The 24,570-nt window shown below is 35.4% G+C and overlaps 1 protein-coding gene across 1 annotated transcript; it reads right to left on the bottom strand.

Moving 5' to 3' along the window:
• Positions 1-2,809: 2,809 nt before the first annotated feature.
• Positions 2,810-24,283, bottom strand: LOC149071477 (RAB6A-GEF complex partner protein 2). Its single transcript, XM_089247740.1, has 10 exons — positions 24,146-24,283; positions 23,156-23,278; positions 20,017-20,129; positions 16,922-17,067; positions 14,400-14,483; positions 14,143-14,292; positions 10,136-10,279; positions 8,965-9,092; positions 8,033-8,207; positions 2,810-4,026 (listed from the first exon to the last, which is right to left on the bottom strand). Exons 2-10 carry the CDS (start codon positions 23,165-23,167, stop codon positions 3,806-3,808), a joined length of 1,173 nt encoding a protein of 390 aa, XP_089103866.1. The 5' UTR covers positions 23,168-23,278; positions 24,146-24,283; the 3' UTR covers positions 2,810-3,805.
• Between the last annotated feature and the right edge of the window lie 287 nt (positions 24,284-24,570).

The raw sequence follows: 24,570 nt of genomic DNA on the forward strand, positions 1-24,570 counted from the left end.
CTCTACTCTTATTGTGTATAAAATTGAAATATATCTAGCGATCAAAATACTAAATTTTAGGACTAAAATGTTATTCAATTTGGCAATGCTAGCTTGTATGTGATGCTTAAGGAACTCCTGTAACTTATCCTTAATCAAACTTAGTTTATTCTTAGTTTTGCACTATGATATGGTATATTTACTAGCATTTATAGTGCAATGGTTTTCCAATTGAAGCTGTATTTTAATTTTAAATGTGCAAAACAAATGCTTTGGGTATCAAGTCCTGTCGGCTCTGCTTTGGTTGAAAATACTCTTTAAAACTCTGTGAATTTATGCACCCTGAGAGCTAAGAAATTTTTAGGTGGAAATAAATGAGTTTAATTAGTTTATTAACAGATGCTGCGTGAAAATTTTCGTATGGAATAAAATTTTGGTCAGATCAGAAAATTTAAAATATCAAAATAAATATTTTTCCTCAGTAATTATTTATTTATTTTATTTATACAATATTGTTTGGCCGAGGCCTACACAAGAGGATGTGGAATTATATATGGCAAAAGTGTCGATTGATGGTATGAGAAAATTCAGAAATCGTAGGGCAATCTACAATATTTGATGGTAGGTTGTTCCAGTCGATAATAGTTCTTGGGAAAAAGCTACATTTGTGACAATCTGAAGAGGCAAAGATGGGCTGTAATTTTTTGGAATGATTGAGTCTAACAGAGAAATGTGAAGGTTGGATTAGAATATTGGATGTGTTAATGTGTTATAATTCTGAATATAAAACCCTTTAATGTACATAAAAGTAAGTGTTTTGTTATTTACATATCAGGTTGAAAACTATTTGACGACATTGACAATATGTGTTTGACTGTTTTAATACTGATTTAGTTTCTTGAAATCAAAAAACCTAACACTGATGCCCTATCATACATATTTTGAATAAGCAGCTTTAGCAAATTGAACATAGGTAATGAGTAGCTTAGATATAAAATATAATTTCATTGTTTATTTATGTTCTAGACACTTTATATTGCAAATTTTAAATATATTTGTTTAAATTATTGTAATAAATTAATGTTCAAAAATAAAACATTGTAATATACCAAAACGTTTTTGCGCACACCCATTAGTGATGTCACTTATCCCAATTTTCACAATAGATGGTTCCACTATTCCGACCAATAAAACCAGCAACAACAATAATTTTTCCCAACTCTGAAACGGAATTGCTAAAGAAAACAGAAACAGAAAAAATTCTGGGAATTTCAGCGGCTATTGGTGAATGGAGGGGGGGGGGGGGACAAAAATTCATAGGAATGAAGAAATATGTTTCAAAGTGGAAAAACAATTCCCCCCCCCCCCAAAAAAAAAATTCTGGAAATCTGAAAAAAGGACAAAAGCTCAAATTTTCTGAAACATAGGAGGATGCTTGAAATAACATCAAAAAGTTCTGTCTGTGACCCTACACACAACAGCAACACTATATAAGCACTCAAAGACTGTTAGGTTCACACTTCCAGCATAACTCAATCGGCAGTAAATTACCCATGATGAAAGATTGGAGTTGTGCTTGGTTTGAAGGGAAATAAAAGAATGAAGTTCAAGTTTTGTGCTCTACCTTGACAAGTAAAGAATGTTGTCGCCTGAAGAGAAAATTACAATTTTGACAGAATTTGATAAAAGTGCTGCATGTAAAAAAAGTCCTAAGTTTTTTTTTAATTGCCAGAAATAAGTTGTAACCGCACAACCACCAAAGTACCTTTTAAAATTTTTGTGTGTTTATGCTCCCGATCAATTTGACCGTGATTTAAAAATTTGCTCAATCTACCGAATAAAATTGTTTTCTTCTGATTCGTTCAATCGGGGACTCGACTGTATTATTCTTTTGTGTTGGGAGGGAAGCATTTATCAGCCTCTCTGCGGTTTTCCAAATTCGAGGCGCAAATGCAAACTGTTCTCCCACTTTGAAAAGTCGCTTTGCAGAGAGCAGGCAGTCCTACAACATGATACTGACATAACACGAAAATTCAAGCATTTACCATACTTACTTCGAAATATGGAACACAGAGGGCAGCACTAGCAAGTACACGAAACATGTTATAGTCGTACAACATATGTTAGGGGCCGTTCAAGTATTACGTCATCATCGATGGGAGGGAGGGGGTTTCCGATTTGCTGACTTTTGATGACAAGGGGGGGGGTGTGTTTGGATAATGCTTACGTCATCAACCACCCTTTATGAAAATATGAGTTAGGATTCAGAGGGGCAGAGCTGATGATGAAATTTTGCTGAGAGGGGGGTAAAAAATGGCTAAAAATTTGCTTATGTAATACTTGAACGGCCGCTTAGAGCCATGCATATACTCACGCAACACGTTCCTACATGTACCAATTCATTAGAAATTCTGCAGAGGAATGTTATGAGGTGCATGTTTGGTTCAGTAGTAGGTTTAGTGATTTCTACTGTGGCAGTTATAAAATGTGGATTAGGAAACCGTTTAAAAGATTAAGCTATTTTTATTTCCTTAAAGCATATATGCGTGCGCTCATTTTTATTTCCTGCACAGGCATGAGAATTTTCTTTGAGGAATTCATCTTTGCTTGGTGTACCCTGTCTTTCATACTTTATATGAACGTTTGGAGAGAGACATTGCTTTTCCCAATCATAAGGTGGTTGGAATGGCTACAGATATGAAAGTTTACAAATATGACTAGAACACACAAACCAACTTAATTTCACAATACACATCACCTCAAAATAATTTCTAACGGACTCAATCTACTTAAGATCTAGACACTTCATTTACTAATCGACAAGCAGAACAAATGGACTGAATTTTTCATTTTATTCAGCTCAATTTTTTTTTATAATTAGACCTCATATAACCAATACAACAATTTTCTTACAATCCATATCAAATTACATGGGCTTAAACATTTGCCACATTTTAGAAATCTTAAAAATCAAGGAAAGGAATTACAGATGTTTTTACTGGATTAATAAAACACAGATTTCTGTGCGACTCTAACCAGATCAGACACAGTGGAATGTCATTCATCTGAAACACCACGGAATCGTTACATTAGAAACAAGCTGCCAAATTGATTGTCATCTAACTACAAAGTATTGACTATGTTAGTTCGAGAAGAAAAAGCATCAAACATGAGATTTTCATTAAAAAAAATTGAATTGGCACAGCATTTAACAACATATGAGTGAGTAAAATCGCATGACATCATTTGATAATTATAATATACAGCACTCTCCAAAGGATCTTTGGAATTTCCCCGAGTATTATTTTGCCAGCAAAATTTTTTATGAGTGATATAATATGCATTTCAAAAAAATAATAATATACAAATATCGCTAGTTCATGTTCATAGTAGTGATTACAAATGAGCGTTATGATAACAGATATACTTATCTAAATTACAGCACCACGAGACACCCTAAAAATCTCTCAATAAATTATGTACATTTTTGCGATGAGCTAATACTTAGTTTTTGAAACTTGACGAGATGATGTTCCCATGGATAAAAATTATTTCACTTACATGGAAAAAAAATGTATAAAAATATATCTATTTGTTACTGGATCACTATATAATACATACGTACAATATATATAAATTCACAATCTCTCGATAATAATTTGAGACAAATTATTCAATGCACGTGTATACAGAGAGTGAATTATACTGAGAGAAGTTTTTTTCAGATTTTACATTGCCTCATGCTTGAGATTCTCATCATGAAAATTTATCACCCCCCCCCCCCCCCCACGAGAAGCCTCTGTAAGATTCTCAATTCAGTACAGTATCAAAGGGTGATCGTGTGGTCTAATTTTGTCTGCATTCCATGGGCAACTTGCATCGGATGGTTAGGATATATGTTGATGGGCAGGTCCCAAACCATAGTCTGTACATCTAGCTTTTCGGGTCCGTGCCATACTGTGTCCTCGCTGGAATTCTTTGGTTCGGGTTTCGGAGGGAGAGGGCTTGTCGTAACGAATTCAAAATGCAAACTCCACTGCAAGCTTACTAAATATCCGAGAAGAAAGAGAAAAAAATATATTTTACACAATTTTTTTTTAATGTTGTAACAAGAAGACAGTGTTATGTTAACGGAAATAAAGTAAAATTAAAAAAAAAATTTATGGATGAAACTATTTTCAGATAATTATGAGCTGTTTTATTCACTGGCTAAAAGTTACTAGTGTTTTAATCCCTCATACATGTAAATGAAGAAAAGCAATGGTTCCCAAGATTTTTTTAAGCATGACTCCTTATTGACAAGAATTTTATCTGCGACCCCTTCCTCTACAGAGGGTGACCATATGTTCCAGAAAACCGGGGCATTCCTGTTTTTTGTCGTGTCATTAATTCCCGTAATTGATGATGAATGAAATCAAATTATTTTTCATTATTTAGTTGGCAGAACTGTTTCAAACTATCCACATGTTTTTAGCTTTGAATCCTGCACATGGTGTCAACACAGCTGCAAGTTAGGATGGCGTGCATATCTTGCGTGTCGTAATAGTGCAGAGTGGATAGCTTGGTAACCGAACTCAGGGTTACCGTTAAAAAACACAGGGCCCCAGTGCGAACATATTCTCTGGTTCCTTCGTAGGAAAGATAGTTTTCTTAGTTGATTTTTTACATTATTTCAAACATTCATGGCTGTGGTGCAGCCATCCTTGCTTGTTATACAAAATTTTTCAATTGCAGATGCATTTTCTCAGCATGTTCCTGCTGTAATCCCCACAATAATTTTGTTACACAGTGTATTCACTCTCAAAACTGATACACAGTAATTTTTTAACATATTTTGAGCATGTTTTAAATTGAAACTAAATCTGTACGATTGACGAGATAAGTGATGCATTAGCACTTACAGGACACCCTGTATACACATTCCAGGAAAGAGGGAGAGTATAGGATAGCATGTGAAAACATTCCTATAGAATACGCAAGCTCAATTCGAAGCCTAATCATCTATTCTTTAACCTCGACCAACAAATATGAAGAAATATTTTAGTCATACTTTTGATATGTCGTTCAACTAGCATGCCAAGTCTACAGCGACTCTGTCGGATGGATTTCTCATCAGCAATACACCAATATCCTGATGAGCAGGGTACTATAGAAATACACATGTAATTTTGCGTAGATACTGATTCTTCTGGGTATTTATATGACTTCAGTATCCCTGTGTGAGAAGGGCCTTAATGTTAGAGGATACAAAAATATTTGATTACTGGTAGTTGAAAGTTATCGAACTTTCGCTATAACATCAAGAAAATGCTCGGAAGAAGCTTGTTTTTTTTCCTCCCTCTTCCTTCAAGAACTGAACTGAAAGGATGGATTACTATCACTTATTAATAGTATCTGATATTTATCACTCATCAATTGCACATACGCCTTGTAAACATTAATCTGAGGTACGTCTCTAGTGGAGGATGGATGCAGGAAAAGTAATATTTCCCCTTCCTCCCGTATTTTGTGGCTCTCCCACTATACACATGGGATATGCCACAATTTTTATTTTTGTCTCTCCCAGTGAGTGAGACCTATAGTCACTATTAGGGCTTATTCGACTTACTTGAAATTTAACCCTCAGAAATGCTCCCGTCATCCACAGATGATCAGCATAATAGCCAGCTCAATCATCCTGTGATGATCTGAATTTTTTTTAGATGGCGTACGCATATATATATGTTCTCTAGTTTTTTAAAATTATTTTTCTATTTTCTAACTGTTTTGCTCGCCTGCCTGCCCTTAATCACTATTTTGTTGGTGATTGAGAGTATGAACCCAGATTCTCTGTTTGTATTGCACCTTCTTTTTTAAATTGTATTATACAGTAAAACCTGTACGAAACGGAATTGTGATTCACCTTGAACAAGATGTCTGACTTTTTGCATCGATCGTGAGCTTTCATTATAACAGGCTTTTACTGTATTTTGCTGACGGGCAGTGCCGTCTTAAGGCATGGGCCCACCCGGGGGCCTCACAAAAATGAGATCTTGTTCAGATTTTGGGAATTTGCCTGGCATGAAATTATGTGGTGTCCACAAATACCATTTTATTTATAGATATAATACCTGCAAATCAGCATTTTTTTATTAATGTATTGTTTGAAGATGTAACAGACTTCGGTTATATCGCTATACTGCAATTTACTGCCATAAACGGGTTGGGTTAGAAATAAAGACGCTATATATACTGGTGATTGCCTCCAGCTTGTTAGTTTAGGGAAAGTTTCTTGTTACCTATCTTCTTCCCCCAGGTCAAACCTAAGACTGATGGCAACCTTCATGGTGGTAGACGAGCATCTTACCACCACGCCACTCAGGTGCCCATTACAGTGTAGAGTAAAATATAACAATTGACCCTTATTATAACGGACAGTTCAAAAATTTTAATAGTAAAAGATGCTTGTTTTTATACGTCGAGTTTTACTTTTCTAAGCAAACAATTAAAAATAGATCGCTGTGTTGTTTTGCATTAACATGGATACGCTGCACGACTTGTACTGCATGAATGTTATGAACATCTACGGCACCTTCGTCAGTTATTAACTGAAGAAATAAACACGATTTACAAGTGATTCAGAAGACAAACGAAAATTGTATAACTTTTTAGCAGATTTTGACTTGGTAAATGACATATTTTTCTCAATACGAGTAGTATGTTCAGTAGAACCCCATTATAATGGACCCTATCATAATAGACATGAAAAATGAGCAAAGGGTGCTTATTTTTATCCGACAAGTTTTACATTTCCAAGTAAGTTATCCAACATTGATCGTTATGTTATTTGCCTAATTATGGAGATGCACTGCATGTGAATCATACCTACTTTTACTAAACTGTACGTGCACTTTGTCCATGTTTCCATTTGTTAGAAATTCTGTAGAGGAATATATCAAAGTGTGTTGTGAACCTAATGTGAAGTTTGTTTCTATGGAATGCATTGCCTGTCAAGTGCTGTCATCTGTCTCCCAAATTTGAGAGCAGACAAATTGGCTGGTTGTTTCATGCTTGCGCCCATGTATGAATTTTTTTAGTATCGTAGGCTGGGATTGCTCTCTGTGGAGACACTTTTTTAAATGAGAGATCAGAGCTTGGATTCGTGCCTCGAAGCATGACATACTACTCGCCAGACAGAAAACATTAATGCAGGGTATATGTCTGCATCTTTTTTCAATTTAGTCTAGGGTTGAAGGCTGTTTATAATTTCATATATATAATACACACTTTTTATAGCCAACTACTGTACTTTCATTGATGTACACCACCTTGTTGCATTACAGCCAGCCGCCCCCCCCCCCACACAGAACAACACACTTATAACAGTAGAAATATTCAATCATTATACTTCACTCATAATTTGAAATTTTTTATTGGCAGTACGGAAAAACATACAATACTAGATATACAATCGGACACAGTTAGGTACATACACTTTGTTCCAGACTCAGCCACAAAGCAAGGCTGGAAGAGATCTCGGCAATGGGATAAGTTCAGTAGCAGAGCCCTGGTGTTCAATTATTCAGCCCCTAATTGGTCCATTATAATTAGGTTCTACTATTCAGCTACACAAATGTGAGTCGATCTACCTGTTAAAAAGTCTCGCTGCAGAGAGCAACAGCCCTACAACGGTACAATTATTCATTCGTTACACTTCACTCACTCTGAGTTGAGATAAAACTCATAATTTAAAAAAAAAATCATTGCAGATGGCAGAACTACACAAACAAGCATTACACAGAAACAAACTGCACGGAAGGTTCACTATACGTACACACAATTCCAACATGTACCAATTCGTTAGAAGTTCCGCAGAGGAATATGGACGAGGTGCATGCCTGGTTTAAAAGTAGTATTCAGCTACAGTAGAATTTGCCCATCTCATAAAACCAGCAGGAAATAAGAAAATAAAAGTAGCAAAATAGATACAGTTCAACTGTATTAGATTAGAACCAGTTATGAAAGTAAAACTAAACCAGCTCGGTTATGAAAGTGAAACATCAAAATTGCTCACCTAAGTCAGTGCTGAATGTTGGAGTGATTGTCAGAGGAATCGGCAAAATCATCTGAGTTTGAAGAAGATAAAGACAAAATTCATGATGCTTATTGTATGATGTGGATGATGCGCACTTAGCTGCAACTTTTTGTTCTTCTTTGAATTTCTCTTCACTCACCAGCGTCACAGAGAACTGAAACACATACCCCCAAAACAAATGCACATGCTTCAAAACAAAATAGGATGAATAACATAATATTTTAAAACATGTGGTGTGATCAGGAGTTTTTAGACGAAGTCTCTATACAACAAAACTTCTACAAAAAAAACAACATTTCACATTTATTAACCTTACTAAAAATTCTTCCGCTATAACAAGTTTTACAATGGAACTAAGCTACTTCAATGTGCAGTTGTCCACCATTATCACTTTCTTATAATTGAACAATTCCTAAACCAAAGCTATTTCTGTCTTAGAGGTGAGTCCCATCACAGAATGTTTTGTGAATCTGGTCATACATCGGGCAATTCTGAGGATAAATAGTGCAACCTTGTGCATCACGATCAAATGAATAAGATCCACCAGGTATTGAGACATCAAATAAATTTGCTCACTTGTGCACATCGCTTTAAGTCACTCGACTATAACCTACTGTCTTGTGAAGTACCTTCCCCTGATTATTTTCGCAAAGGGCTCTGCATCTGGTAAGAGGCTGCCCAGAACGAATCAAGCTTCCGCCAGGAAAAGGTAATTGTAATGCTTTGCATGCACATATCTATCTCAATTCAATATTTTTAATCCAGATATATATCAAGAGCTAGCCCAATCACATAAAAAAATGACACCAATATTAAAGAACTCTCGCATTCTTACACATGCTCACTTGAAATACGTTTTTTCTTCACCACATAAAATAATGGAAAAACAATTGCATAATACGAATCATTACCTGTACACACTTTGTAGCTGTATTCGAAAAATCAAAGAGACCAATGATATCCTCTCCGAGTCTATACGATGATTTTAATAGGCATACTCTAGCCACTTTCCCATTCTGGTTGGTAACGTTATAATAACCTGGTAAGACACAAATCAATATTATAAATTTTTTTCCGGTATGACAATTAAATTATTAATCAATTTAGTATACAGGGTGTCCTGTAAGTGCTAATGCGGCCTTCATCTCATTAACGTTCGGCGTAGAAGCATGATTCCAATTTAAAAAATGCTCAAAAGGCATTAAAAAATTACCTTGTACCAGTTTTGAGAGTGAAAATACAGTGTGTCACAAAATAAGAAATACAAATTTTTATACAGTCCCCGTGTGCTCTAACTTCCAATTAGAAAGTTGTTGTCCTGTATCTCCTGAGATAAAAACAGTTAACAGAAAAAAAAATCCAAATTTTTAAGCGTAATATTGACTAAGGAAATTGAATTAAAAAAATCTGAGAAAAGTTATGAAAGAATAGCAAAAACTAACTCCCATTTTTATGCTGTTCTTTGCCAACTTTTCCCCAATTTTCAAATTAGAATATCACAGCAAATATTGCACTTAGTACCTTGGAATTTTTTTTCTGTTAGCCTCAAGAGAGGAAAGGCAACAACTTTCTAATTGAAAGTTAAAGCAAAGGGGGGCCATATAAAAATTTTGATTTCCATTTTGTTACGCACTGCATTTTCACTTTTAAAACTGATACAGGGCAATTTTTTGAAACCTTTTGAGCATTTTTTAAATTGAAACTATACCTCTACAATGGCTGTGGTTGATGAAATAAAGACCGCATTTGCACTTGCAGGCACCCAGTATAAAGTCAGATCCTGCTATAACTTATAACAGACCTCAAGGGACTAAACATTTGGCTCACTATATGAAATTCAATAAGAAAATATAGACTATATAACAAAATTACAAAAAAATAAACAACCCCATAAGGCGCGTCTGTATCTATAATTTTAAAAATTATTAATCAATTCTAATTACAGCTGTGTGCATTCTTTTCCCACACTCTAGTAAAAGCTGTATCCTTTGATGAGCTGCCTTCAATTTTGGGCACAGCATGGGCCTTCAAATTTTTGCTCCTAATCTAATTATGAGAATGAAAATTACAGCCATAACTTACTAGAGCTTCTCCTAGCTGTGACATTATCCAACACTTGCATAGTTGCTGCAATGGCCGTTGGCTTCTTTGGGGGCTCAAGGAATGGATTTGATGGTTTGACTTGAGCTTCACCGTTTTCAGGTAAAAAATTTGCTTCAGTAAGTCCTTCAAAGATTTGATTTCAAAAAATAATTAATTACAAATAAAAAATATATTTATTTAATACACAGCCAAACTTTAGAAAATTTTTAATGTCTCAAAGTGGCTTTCAGAAATTTATGCTACAATAGAAACACTCTTATCTCGAAAACAGAAATTCCTTAGATTCACAGTAGGAAATAAATATATTTTCACTTTTTGTTAAACACCTATCTTGAAGGCTAAATCCCTGTAATAATGAAAAGTAAGACAAAATTGATCATCTCCCATAAAGCTTTCTCACTCGTGGCAGTTTTGACGGCTTAAACTGTGTATGTCATGTCAAAAACCCTCCATCAAAAACTTAAATACTGCTTTTCAATATAAAAATTCCAATTGGAAATACACATGTAATGCTTAATGTGACTATATTATACAAAAAATAAATACTTGATGTGATTGTAAAATAATTTCCTACTCTCTACAAAATTATTTTACATATACGTGTACATTAAACATATAAGTTTTTTTTAATATAAAATATGCAATTTGAATAAAGCGTAGCATAAAAGCTGAAGAAGAAACTATGGAATCATTTGGTATTCTTCAATTCCAGATGATTCGCAATTTTCAAAAATTTCTTCAACTGCTTATATATGTACATAGATATAAACATCTGCTATATAACATAGGTGTTTAAAAAGTTCTTTTACATCATATAGGCCTGTGTAATGATGATTTCCGTTATTAAATTATCTAGATAATCACTGATACTTAAAACAACACCATTATTGCATATAACATTAGAATATATCTAGTAATCAAAATACTTAATTGTAGGACTAAAATGCCCTTTTCATTTGGGAGTGCTGGCTTTTATATGATGCTTGAGACACTCGTGTAACTTATTCTTAGTGCAAAAGTATGAATGACTAAGTTTGACTATCATATGGTGTATTTATTAGCATTTATAATGCAACGGATTTCTCAATCGAAGCTGTATCTAAACGTGCAAAACAATAAATACTTTGGGTGTTGAGTACTGCTAGTTCTGCTTTGATTGAAAACCCTCTTTAAAACTCTGGATTTATACAACGTGAGCAAGAAAATTTTTAGAATAAATCAGTTTAACAGATGCTGCGCAAATTTTTATATGAAATAAAATTTGGGCAGATCAGAAAATTTAAAATATCAAAATATTTACTTTATACTCAGTAATTATATAATTCAAAATATAAAACATTTTTACAACAAAAAGTGCTTGTTATTTAACATACCTAACAAATTAAAAAAACTATTTGACATGGACAATAAGATTTTTAATACTGAGTTCGTTTCTGAAGTCAAAAACAACCCTGATGCCCTATCACACATATTTTAAATAAACAGCTCTGTTTCCCTTAGGGGCCGTTCAAGTACTACGTCATCATCAATGGGGGGGGGGGGGAGGGGGTTTCCGATTTGCTGACTTTTGGATGACAGGGAGGGAGGTTTGGATAATGCTTACGTCATCAACCACCCTTTATGAAAACATGAGTTAGGATTCAGAGGGGCAGAGCTGATGACAAAATTTTGCTGATAAGGGGGGGGGGGAGGGGGGTCAGCATTTTGCTGACGGGGGAGGGGGTCAAAAATGGCAAAAAATTTGCTTACGTAATACTTGAATGTCCCCTTAGTAAATTGAACACAGGTAATGAGTAGTTTAGATGAAATAAAAAAAATTATATTTTATATGTTCTAGATTCTTTTTACCTTTGAAAATTCAAAACTGAAAATTACAATCAATACTTTGTTTTAATTATCATAATACATTAAAGGGCCATTCAAGTATTACGTAAGCAGATTTCCAGCCATTTTTGACCCCCTTCCCCCCTTTGTCAGCAAAACACTGACACCCCCCCCCATCAGCAAATTTTCGTCAGCAGCTTAGAATATTTCATATCTTCAAAAAGGGGTGGTTGATGACGTAAGCAACCTTCAACCCCCCCCCCCCCGTCATCAAAAGTCAGCGAATCCGAAAACCCCTTCGATGCTGACGTAATACTTGAATGACCCCTAATGTTTAAAAATATAACATTGTAATATGCAAAATAAAGTAAGTTTTCCATCATGTTATATACCTCTTTGGTTCAAAACATTATCCAAAAGCATCATTTAGGTTTTTGATGGTTTAAACCAGTTTTTGATGCTTGCAATGTCGAAAACCTAACCCTGTTTTTGACAGAACTAAAACCCCTCAATTTGCTATAAGTTGTTATTTATAAGCACAGTCAAACCCAGATGTAATGCCATCTTATATTCAGAATTCTGACGCTTTGATATCATATCAGATAACTGTCAACTCCTGTTTCAATTCCTATGTACGGAAGATTCATTCAGAAAATTTCTGGCACTATAACAGGGTTCAACTGAATGTGAAACAGTGGATATGATGCATATTAGGGTTATAACTGAACAAATCGAAAGACTTGTGACAAACCCAGAGGTCAAGAATTGCGATGCCACTTGGAGGTGAGAGAGAAATCACGACCATTTGTCACTTGCAGTCATGACTGAACACTGCTCATTTGTTTTTAGTCTTGAAATATTTTGAAAATAGCAGAGAGAAATAAAAGCTCAAATACTTGCAATAAAAAAAAACAACAAGATTTTACTTCTCAATAGTTCTGTGGCCACTAACTTTGTTAGTCTCTGCAGTCCTTTTTCAAGATTAATCAAGAACAGAGAAACATAGAAAAGAAGTGCGAAAACATCAGGAAAAGTAGAAAAATGTCCCAAAAACTACTTAGGGTCAGGCGGGGTTACTGGAAACAAGAGAGCTGACAGCATTTTGGTGGCTTTTATTGAAATCTAACAAGCAGAGTTAAGTTGAGGGGTACTGTTGGCATCCCTGAGCTAATTCTCGCCTCTTTGATAGAAGTTGATTGGGGAAGTTGAATAAGGGAGCTGGGAGAGGGTCACCCAACTGAATGTTCAAGAGACGTGGAGTTAGGGTAAATGCCTCATTGCTTGGTCCAAGTTGGGATTCTCATGTGTAAAGTGGTGTTGAAAACACTTGTTCAGAAGTATGTAACTGAAAATAATTTAGGAACTAGGTTCTATGATGGTCTACGGGCAGATGACTGGTATAGTGGATTTATGCAACGGTATCCAAAGTTGGCATTGAAGAAGCCTAAACACCTACAGAATTGTAGAAAAACTTCGAGACCCTGAAATGCATGTTTTCAATTACCCCAAAATTTTGGGGTAATTGGAAAAAGCAGGGGTGATTGGAAAGAGGCTTAGGTGGCTTTAAATCAGCTTACTAACTTTGCTTACCTCATAGTAGTAGTTTCTAAACAAGTACAGAATAGGTATCATCCTTGAAAAGAAGCAAATTTTCATCTACAGCAGATCAGGCCTGTCATTTGGGGGGGGGGGCGGGCTGGCTGGCTTTTGAAAATGCACTAAAAATTATATATATATATACATTGAGTACATGTCTTCCCCCCCCCCCCCCCGGAAAAAGTTGAAATGATGGCCCTGCAGCAGATTAATTACAGTGTTATGTTCGAACTAACCAAAAATCATTTCCAATTACCCTGCCTGACCCTATATAGATAAACAGGGAAGAAACTTTTGGCCAGTGTAACCATTATTTTAAGCTATAGTATAAAATACAGGATGCGTTTTATTTCTGTCAATCGAAATTTCTGCCATTTCAGTCATATTATGATAGAGAGAATTTTGAGATAGAGAGAAGTTCTACTGTAGTTCAAGTCATCAAAAACTTATAGAACATCGATAGAAAATATCTTGCACAGGAGGTTGAAAGTATTTATAAGGTATATAAACTTCAGTTAGCACCAATAATTTTAATATAAGAAATATGTAATCACACCGAAAAGTACCTTGCATAACAAGAACTCTTATCGGTATTTTCATCAATTTTATAGACGAGTGAACTCTTTGGGTTCCGATAGTAATTTTATAAGTATATTTGATGCCATGGCCACGATACGAAGGAGGAGCATTCAACGGCAGAACTTCTCTGTATATATCTGCAAAATACCATTTTGAAAGGAAAAAGTTTGTAACATTGATAAGCAAGAAAAATGTATGAAATTGCAAGAGTCTCTATCTCATAATTAAAATGGGAAAATCTTACATGATTTGCTTTCACCAGAGCGCAACTTTAAATCGCAAAATAAAATCCTTGGTTTTGTAGATAGCACAACATTCCCACTTTCACCTGCAAGAGAAATCAAATTGTGAGTGTTATTATATCAACTGCAGAACAAAAATTGCCATAATTTTGTTTGTGTAATCCAGGGATTTACAAATCGCAAAAAGATCAATAGTCAGGGCCTTAACTAAGCTGGGGGCACTGGCAACTGGGATGCTGCCCCCCCCAGAAAAATATACACTTATTTTGCATAATAATAACCCTTGCAAGGGGCCTCTTAAGAAAAAGTCTGCCCTGCTCCTCGAGAAGGCATACTAGAGCCGTCTATGGTCTGCGGTCAAGTTTGAAGTGAGGGGAAAGTTTTAGGGAACTGCATTACTCATTTCTATGGCAACAAAAGCCTCTTAACCAATGCAGTGATGTGCAGCCTCATTGAGGCAAATTCCCACCAACCTCGCTGAGAAAAATTGTTTGAGTGTAATGTAATGTCATGTAAAAAACAATTCATAGTAACTGAGAAACAATTAGATGATAAAAAAAATAGACAATTATCGATACTTTCAGAAATTAAAATGTGATTAGTGAAATCAATTTTTTTTAATTGAAAAACATTTCAAAATTTACAGAAAAAAAAAGAATTATCTTATAGCAGCGGAGTACTTAATCTTGTTTGATTAACCATAAGTAACATTGAAAATTTTAGGAAAGCATAGAAATATTTTTCCTTCCTTCCGCTGAAACTTATTTACCTGTCCCAAATGAGGAATATCGATATCTGCTCTATCAGTTTTAGCATGATTCAGTCAAAGCCTAGAACTGTTGGTTGTTGGTCCACATCACTGTAATTTTGTCCAGCCCTGGTGCAATCCACAGATTATCTATATTTGAAAGTTGGAAATTCACCAACTTATCTTTTGATTAAGGTAAAGGTGCTTCAAGATAAATGGAATTTGCACATATTTCTGAAGAAGGCAGGTAGCATCAGGAAATGAGAGACACAAGATTTCTATACCCTTCCCTTATTTACAGAACCATAGTAAAGACCATAGTAAAATTCATTTACAAAAAATTCAGCTCATCACAGAGAGCAAGTGAGCAAGCGGAAGCTGAGGGGGTGAGCAAGTGACAGTGCCAATCAGCAATGGTAAGAGCAAACCAGAAATTTAGAAACTTGGCAAGCGAAAAAGTGAGTGAGCAATTCTGCAATCAGGTGAGTGACCTGCTGACTAACTTTTGCTCTTGCTCACTGACTTGATCAATCCCTTTTTCACTCACTTGCTATTGTGTTGAGATAAAGCGCTTTGAAAGAAGTTATCAGCATTTGATAATATAAACAAATAGCAACTTTATTCTCATAATTGAAATGAATAAGCATTTTAACCAGTCAAGTGGTTAAGATGGCATTTGCCGTCGCTGCCATACGTAATGTTGGTGCCTACGACGGCATTTGCCGACGCGCAGACTTTTTTCGGTCTTTTTCACCAGTCAAGTGGTTAAGATGACATTTGCCGTCGCTGATATACGTAATGGTGTTGCCTACGACGGCATTTGCAGACACACAGACTTTTCTGTCTTTTTCACATGACGAAATAATTTGTCATTAATTATCTCATCACTAGATGGAGTTGACAATTATATTTCAAGGTCTGAGATTATTATTACTATTATCTTTGTCATGTTTTGCAAAGCTGCATCCCCATCGCTTTTATTTCAATTTCCTACTCTCTTGTGAAGATGCATCTGTTTTATTACTCACACATATCTTTTAGCAAAGGTTCAACTGCTATGGTTCCACATAAATCCATCAACAGCATTTCTTTTAGTCACAGGACATTATGACCACCCCTCCCCACTTTTGGGGTGTCATATTATGTCTCGACACATTTGAGCTATAAAAAAACATGGTATAAAAAAAATATTTTAATATTTCAAACTTCTAAGAAAAGGGAAAAAGCGTGCGCATCTTCAAAAAAAAGTGGACACTGCGGGTAACACTCTGAGAAATTAATTGGACAGTTGACTGGTTAAAACACATTCAAACAGAGAATGATACCAAGCATTCTGTCGTCAAAAACATTGTTCTCTGTTGCCAACTTATGAAACACAATGAATAGAAAATAAACTCTACTCGGGAAAACTCATAATTATTGTGCACCATTTTGATTAATCAAGCACCATCACTGAAATAATATGCAACCAATAAATGATAAAGATATAGTTATTCTCTCAATCAATTGCTATCTTGCTTGCTCACTTACTCAGTCACTCATTTGCTCTCTCATTCGATTTTCCAGCAACAAACTGTTGTCTGTGAAGTTCCCTGCCAATGAATTTTCTCTTTGGTGAATTTCCCTTTCAGGAATTGAATAATAGTAAATTTTCCAGACACGCTCTGGGCTAGAGCTGCTCCTACGTAGCTATGCCCCATTTACATTATATTTTTTGTATTGTGCTCAACAGTCTTAACAAATGAAAACAATGATTAGACAAGAATATTTTCCAACCTCTGCAAGGAATGAAGGAAGTATAATGTGATGCAGTAGCGAGTTCTTCTCGGGACATAGACAAAGGTATCTTGACATATGCACCATTTGTTGTGCACAGACAATGGATCTGCGCACTCGACCAAGCTATCACCTCCTCAGCTCCACTAGGAAAAAAATAAGTAAAACATAAGTTTCAAGGCACGCGAACACGATCTCAGCAGTAATACATTTTTGAACCGTATACAATGATACCCTTTCATAACAATGTTACTTTCTGGAAGTGTTAATATATTCCATCTAAAAGGGTAACTCTTTCATAATGACTCGTTTCTCTGGTCACTTGAGTACCATCATGTAGGCTTTTTGCTGTATAGATAGAAAAAGGTTTTGCCAGTTATTCGTAAAATTAAATAATGGTTCCATATTTAATTCAGCACAAAGCCTGCAATGAGAAATTCTTTTTGAGCTCCTCAACAATAAATATAGAGCTCATTAGGTTTTTGCAGTCGCCGTGAGTTTAAGTATAGACTCAATGTTTCGGTAACACCAGCTGTTGGTATTACAGTCTGTGCTTGTTATAATAACCCCATCATTTCACAGAAAACAGATGTATTGGGATGTCAGATGTTTTAAAAGAAAATTGTATATTTTACTGCAGGGATCAAAAAAATCTTTTTAGTTTTGTTATAATATTGCCATAAATATCCAATGATTCTGCTATTTTAGTTTCCGACTTGACAGAATGGTAAGCAAAATAGGAAGAACTACCAGCACCATTCAGTCAACTTGTGCCAGTGTAGTGCACCTTACTATTGTTCATTCTGTTTCAAGTGACAGCGCTAATTAACTACCAGGTTTCCCATAGAAGTGACAATGCTTTATCTTTAAACTATCTATGTTTCATAGATAGCTTATCATTGCTCTTTCTTCTTCAGGCATCAAAGTCAAGCACACACAACAACAGATTTTGTCCATATCTTCACAAAAAAAAAAAAAAAAAAAAAAAAAACAGCAACCATTGATCATTGTAATGGATTGAATGATATTAACTGATTATATTGGATAAAAAATAACATGGCGGAAATCTAAAAATATTTAGGACCTGTCATACCAGTTCGTTATAATAGGAGGGTTTCTATAACAGGTGGTCATTAAAATGAGCGTCAACTGTATCAGAAGATATTAGATGGAAAACGACTGAATACTAGAAAAAATTTTTGCTATTTCTTCACCCCAACTCGACTCATTACAAATAAGTCTGCAGTTGCAGAGCATGTCTCATGCTGGACTCTCGTCTTGAGGATACGGGTTCTAACCCAGTTGACAGCACAATGGTGGTTGGCTGAAGTTGGTTTTCTGCAGTTTTCCAGCTTCGAGGAGAGAATGCGAGCCGGTCTCTCATTTAAAGTCTCTCCGCAGAGAGCAGGCAGACCTACAAAGCGATACTGACATAACATGAAAATTCAAGCGTTTCCATCTTTATTTCAGAAAATGGAAGACAGGTGGCAGCATGAACACAAAACAAGCGGAACTCTACAATATAGATAAGTTGGGGGAGGCTCTACATTCACTCAGAACACACATTTCAGCTGTGTGCCAATTCATTAGAAATCCTGTAGAAGATTGTGTATGAGGTGCATGTACGGTTAAGTAGTAGTAGTTGAAGAGTATGTCTTCAATAATGACATAGCTGCCAACTTTGAAAATTAAAATTAGGGAGTTTTTCGCACGGATGCATGCTATTGATTTTATACTAAAACCACTCTCTAATAAATACAAAAGGGATTTTTTTCACATAAAATAGGGATTTTCCGCACATAAAAGTTGAAGTGTAGGGAATAAAACCCCTACTCAAAAATTGAAATTAAATAAAATAGGAATTTTACACACATGGAAGGCATCCATGGAATAAAACACAACCCTTGGGAATAAAATCCCTACGCAAAAAACAAGTGAAATTGTAGGCCAAAACTTCAATGGTTATATAAAAAAATATATATATATTGTGTTCAATCAGAAACGATGTGAACATTCTGACCCCAAAAATCATCGGAAGATGAAGGGAAAAAAGTCAATTTTTGAAGAACACTGACTTTTTGTGACACTTGCTTGATGTTTTTTGATTTCACATGGGTGATGTCAGTCAGTTCCATCATGACCGATGTTTATGTTCGTAACACATACTTGTACAAAAAGAAAAAGTTGGTCCTTTCCCGGAACGTTTGATGAAAGGAAATTCATCGGGGGGGGGGGGGGGAGAATAAGTATCTTTAAAATTGATTAAATATTTTTTTGCTTATCAAAGTATTCATGTTTTGTTATCACACATACGTAACTTCAACAAAAGAGAATTCCTCTTTTGAAGTAATCAACGTGAAGTTTTGACCACACATCACCATAATCTTCAAGTTTTATCCAGGACTATTGGCTGCTAAGCTATTTCCCTGCACGATACGACAAACAACTTTTCTTGTTACCATCAGAGGGTTTGTAAAACTTCCTTGAAAAAGGAATTTTCCACTATTCCCCCATTTACGACGTGTAACGTCATTTTAAAAGGGGAAAAATAAAAAACAGAGGCAAAAGACTTTTTGCCCCACAAGAAATTCCTTAGGGATTGTTTTCAGAAGCGGGGATTCTTTTCATGTGAAGTAGGGAATTTTTAGGGACAATTGGGGATTTTTGTGATTTACGTAAAAATTTGTGAGACTTAAGAACTTTTCGGGAGGTCGAGAGATGAAGCTAAAAGTCAGAAGACTTGGCAGCTATGTAATGACCACATAATAAAATTCAAAGAAATTTGTGATCTATCTGGCAAATACTATCATTACCTATGATTATACAGAAAGGCAAAAAACCCAACTGCTGCAACAAGAGATAAAGATAAGTCAAACTTTGATCGCTTTCCACCTTGAGGCACGAACGAGACCTTTTCTGTTCAGTGGCCCACATTGAAAAGAAAGAAGAACCCTATTGAATAGTTCCATATTAAATAAATAAGCCTATCATTCTTTCTGTTCATTCGAGCTTTCACTCTTTTTTATTTAACATCACTAATGCTTTTGAAAAAATATCAGTATGGATATAACACAAGTCAATAAATTTGCACATACTTGCTTGATTGGCTTTGTATATTATCGACTACATTTCTGAGCACCACACGGCATTCAACTACTTCACCAGCAAAGTATGTAGAACGAGAAGGCATAGCATGGACTTCGATCATCTAACAACAAACAGAACCAATTAATTTAATCAAAAACGGAAAAAAAACCATGCACAATTAGCATTAAAATAAAAATTAAAGTCTACAAATAAATCTCTCAGAAGTCAAATTTTCTTTTCCCCGAGAGAAATGGTTGAAAATACAGTCCCCCCCCCCCCGTATTTATGGGGGTTACTTTCTAGGGGTCACTGCGAATACGGGAAAGCCGTGAATAACCAAAACCAGTTTTTTTTCTTGTATATCTTGTTTATTGAACAGTACGAGAAGAGCAGAGTAATGCAGAGGTATAAAGGAATGTAAAAGAGGGTGCAGCTATTGTTGGCAATGTTTTCTGAAAGAACATTGTAATTTCTGTTTGCCATTTCTTCTTCATATCATCAAGTATGTTGGAATATGATGACAAGGCTTCTTCAACCAATTTTTCTACATGTGAAAAGCGTACCATTGAGGGATCTATGGCATGAAAACACTATTGCTGATTTGAACATGCGAAGCCCTTCCGCTATGTTACTCAAGGTGAACTTGTCTTCCACCTCTTGATCTTCTTCATCTGGTACCACTTCAGTTTCAGGAGCAATCAACTGCATCAAATGCTTCTTGGTCAATACCTCTGAATTGCTATTAATTAGCTGTTTGACCTCCTCTATATTCATATCATTGAACTCTTCTTTACCCACCTTTTTCGCTAATGTGACAATGTCTTTTATAGTCTCTTCAGTTGGCTCTGTAGAAATGGTTGTGTCCTTTAGCACACATTGTGGCCAAAGCTTAATCCAGCCCGAGGTGACTGTTTCTCTCTTGGGAGCTGCCACGGCTCTAGTGATGACAGTAATGTCATTAGCGAGCCACCCCAAACATGCACAACTCAAATTTTGTAAACAAAAGACATGAATGACGATTTCTGAATGTTGCAAAAAAAATTTCCAATAAAGGGGAAAAAAACCAGAGAATACGGAAACCGCAAATATGGGGGGGGGGTGGTTGACTGTACAGTAAAAGTCTGCTGTAATGAGAGCCCCCAATCACTAGAAAAATTGTCATAATAACGATTTGCGTCATAAGAAAAATTTTTTTTTTCTCTATCAGGTTTATAAAGTGTAGAAAATTATTGCTTTATAATGCATCACTCTACATCATAATTGTCTACTGGATTGTTTCGTTTGACATTAGCAAATTCACAGCGCTCCAGTCATGAAATTGATTATTGTCTCTCTGCAGTTGTACTCGGTTTAAAAGAAAGACTGATGATACCGCACTGTATTTTGGTTTGTTAAATATGTTAAAAGTTGCAGCACAAAACCAATTTAATGGGCAGCAACATTGCAATTCAGCTTGAGAAACAATCAACAAGAAGAAAGAGTCTGCTTTATGACAAGCCTTCTTCAAATATATCTCCATCTGGTAATTTTTATCGAATTAAAAAAAAAAATACTTTTATATACAAAATACAATTTTCTCAAATACTTCTTGGAAAAAAATAAACAGCAGCATTTTTTTTTAAAAATACATTCGCAACTACATCTCATAAAATTCAGGGTGATTCTAGAACAGGGGTGGCCAACAGCTGGCCTGAGAGGTGATTTTGTGCAGAAAGCGACAAGATGAAAAAAAAAAAAAAAAACTATTATATTTCTGACATTAGTTTCGAATGACGAAATTGTGGTTAGTGTATAAAATAAAAATAATTTCTTATTTGACAGAAACAATTTGCACTTTCATCACACAAACACAAAAACCTCTTTAAATATTCAAAGGTCCCATGATTCATTTCAAAAACCTACTGCGGGCGTTATAGAAGTAACAGTAGCATATTTTCCTTGCACAATCATCCGAGATCAGTGATGGCAATCTCAACAAGCAAAATTTCCCTCAAAAATTTTTCTTTCAAGATTTTCTACAGAAATTCAAAACTAGTGTGCTACCATCTATCCGTAAAAATATTTAATCAAGTATTTATTTGGCTCATTGATCATTTTTGTCACACCACAATCATGTTATGCGCACGAGGGCTAATTAGACAGGGACCTACAAGTTATTGTAGAATGGCAGCTTTTTTTATACTCACCAAGAGGTTAGTGCGCTAACCTCTTGGGACGATAGCGATCTTTTTCTGTGGTCACGTTTATCCGTTTCTGTTGAACTCCTGTCAGGAAAGTTTCTGATAAGGAAAAACCAGGTATCTAACCCATGACATCTCTAAACATCCTTTGGTACTTAAGGTGAGTACCTTATCGACCTGGGCTACTGAGCCCATATTTATTTAGCAGGAAAAAAAACAAACTAGAAAAGTATTGTACAAAATTCAGAATAACAAATTTCAACATATCTAATAATTTTTTATTTGGTATACTTTAAACGTTTTATGAAGTAGCATTCTCCACTCTTGTTAGAGCATTAACATTCGTAATTTGCTGAAAGGAAAGAAAGTTTTCTTAACAGTTTAATTCATTAATAATTATTTATAATTAGTATTTAATTAAACGAAGAGTTTAGTTAATTAGTTGAATGTCAGTCAAAATGCTTGTAGCCTACGATCCCATAGCAAGCAATCATACTAGGTGCGGCTTATATGGCAGAGTTTTGTCCCTGGTGCAGTCCGCGACATTGTATCTAACCATTATTTTAGCCCTTAGAGAGAAGTTGGCCACTTCTAGAACGTTCCGAAGAACGGTTATTCAGCATAAGGTAAGCATGGTTTTCATTTAAATTTGGTGAGAGAATTTCAGTAAAAAAGGTAAATTGATGAATTTTTTGTTTATTTTTCAACTTCATAACATAAGAAACGATAACTAGAAAAGAAGAGATGAAATAACGAGAAAAGCATAAGGTCATATTTTTAAGATTTTTAGGTCATAAAAATCCTAGTGATCAGACATAGAAAATTTTCAGAGCCAATGCTGATTTTTTTAGTCAGCATAGTGACTTAGGATTCGTCGAGACCTGGTCACATCCATATAAAAAAATTATATCAATAATGCCGTTAAATTAAAAAATAAACTTGGGAATCACAACAACAAAAAACTTACTTTTTCATGCATTCAGGATGTGACTTATGTCATAACCAAAGTGAAGTCTCCACGAACTGACATTCCAACATTTTTTCCCTCTCGGGACTTCAACTGCTTTTTGTGGAGCAAAATCAAAATTCACTGAGGAAAGAGGAAATAAAGCATATTAAAAACATGCGATACAAAATATGTGATGTCCACACATAGTTCAAACAAGATTTGGGCGGCATGCAGTTTAGACCCCTTCAGAAAGTCGCCAACTGTGGCACCAAAAAAAAAAAGTTGCCAACTTGACATGTCCCTTATACCAAAGCTGTTCCGTGCGAAAAAAAACAAAAATGATGAGAATTGCCCCCAGGGTTGGAACCCTGTCCATCCTTGTGGGGGACCATTCCCTTGACATATTTACATATCGCTTATGGCTCAGTTTCACAGCACTTAAGCGGCAGCAGCTCATTCACAGGTCACGCAATTTTGGCCCACACGTTTTCAAATCAATGTAGATCAACGTAGTGGCTTTGCACAATCATAAAGGTTGAGCACCCTTGAATCAAATCATAGTTTCCCAAATTTTATGTTCCATCACCTCCTTCAGCGAAAAAAAAAAAGATTATTTTTCATCGCCCCGCCCCAACTTAATCCCACCCATAGGATCCTATACTAAACTCATAGCTTCTACCAACCCCTGGACCATTCCATTGACTTCCCCGGAAGGGGTTGATGCCCACTTGGGAAACACTGAATTAAATTATGAATTTAATACCTAAAAAAAAGTAGAGGAATTTAGCAATGAAAGCTCAAATCTCTAAATCGACCAGCCATTACGAGCCGTATTTACAATTATTCACGGAAAGAAAAGGGAAACTATAAATACAAACATTTGGCTAAAGCAATAACAAGGCGGGTAAACATTTCCAAATCAGTCTGTATAAAAACAACCCAAAACAATACAAATACAAAGGGCGATTCGTATTATAACATAAATGTGGTAATGCTTGTTGTACATACTTTATATGTAAATAAATCGAATGAAATCGAGCAGTGTTTCACAAATGCCCGCAATCGAAGCCAAATAATGATTTTTGAAAACCCACAAGTCGGTATTTTTTTATTGTTTTTTTATTATTATTTTTTTTTTCATCATCCTAGTTCAAGTAACAACTGCCCTGTGATGAGGAGCAGTTTGAGGAACGAAAGCGTGTATCCGTGTTATTCCGTATGTTCATTGGAAAATATGGTCAGTAGTGTATTAATGCGATTCGGAGTCACTGAGCTATTGTCGTCTGCTTCTCTGCAGGTCACTTGTTTTGGACGTTTCCTTGTGTCCGAAAAAAATTACTGAACTGGCAATTCAAACTTCCAGTCCTGTTTGTGAGCTTAGCTTATAGGGAACCGAACAAACCGACTTATTGTCTGTCGTCTGCTCATTAGAG

Source organism: Pholcus phalangioides, unplaced genomic scaffold, assembly GCF_987345545.1.
Source record: "Pholcus phalangioides strain wild (caught in Gottingen) unplaced genomic scaffold, Ppha-v1.0 ptg000018l_1, whole genome shotgun sequence".
NCBI lineage: Eukaryota > Metazoa > Arthropoda > Arachnida > Araneae > Pholcidae > Pholcus > Pholcus phalangioides.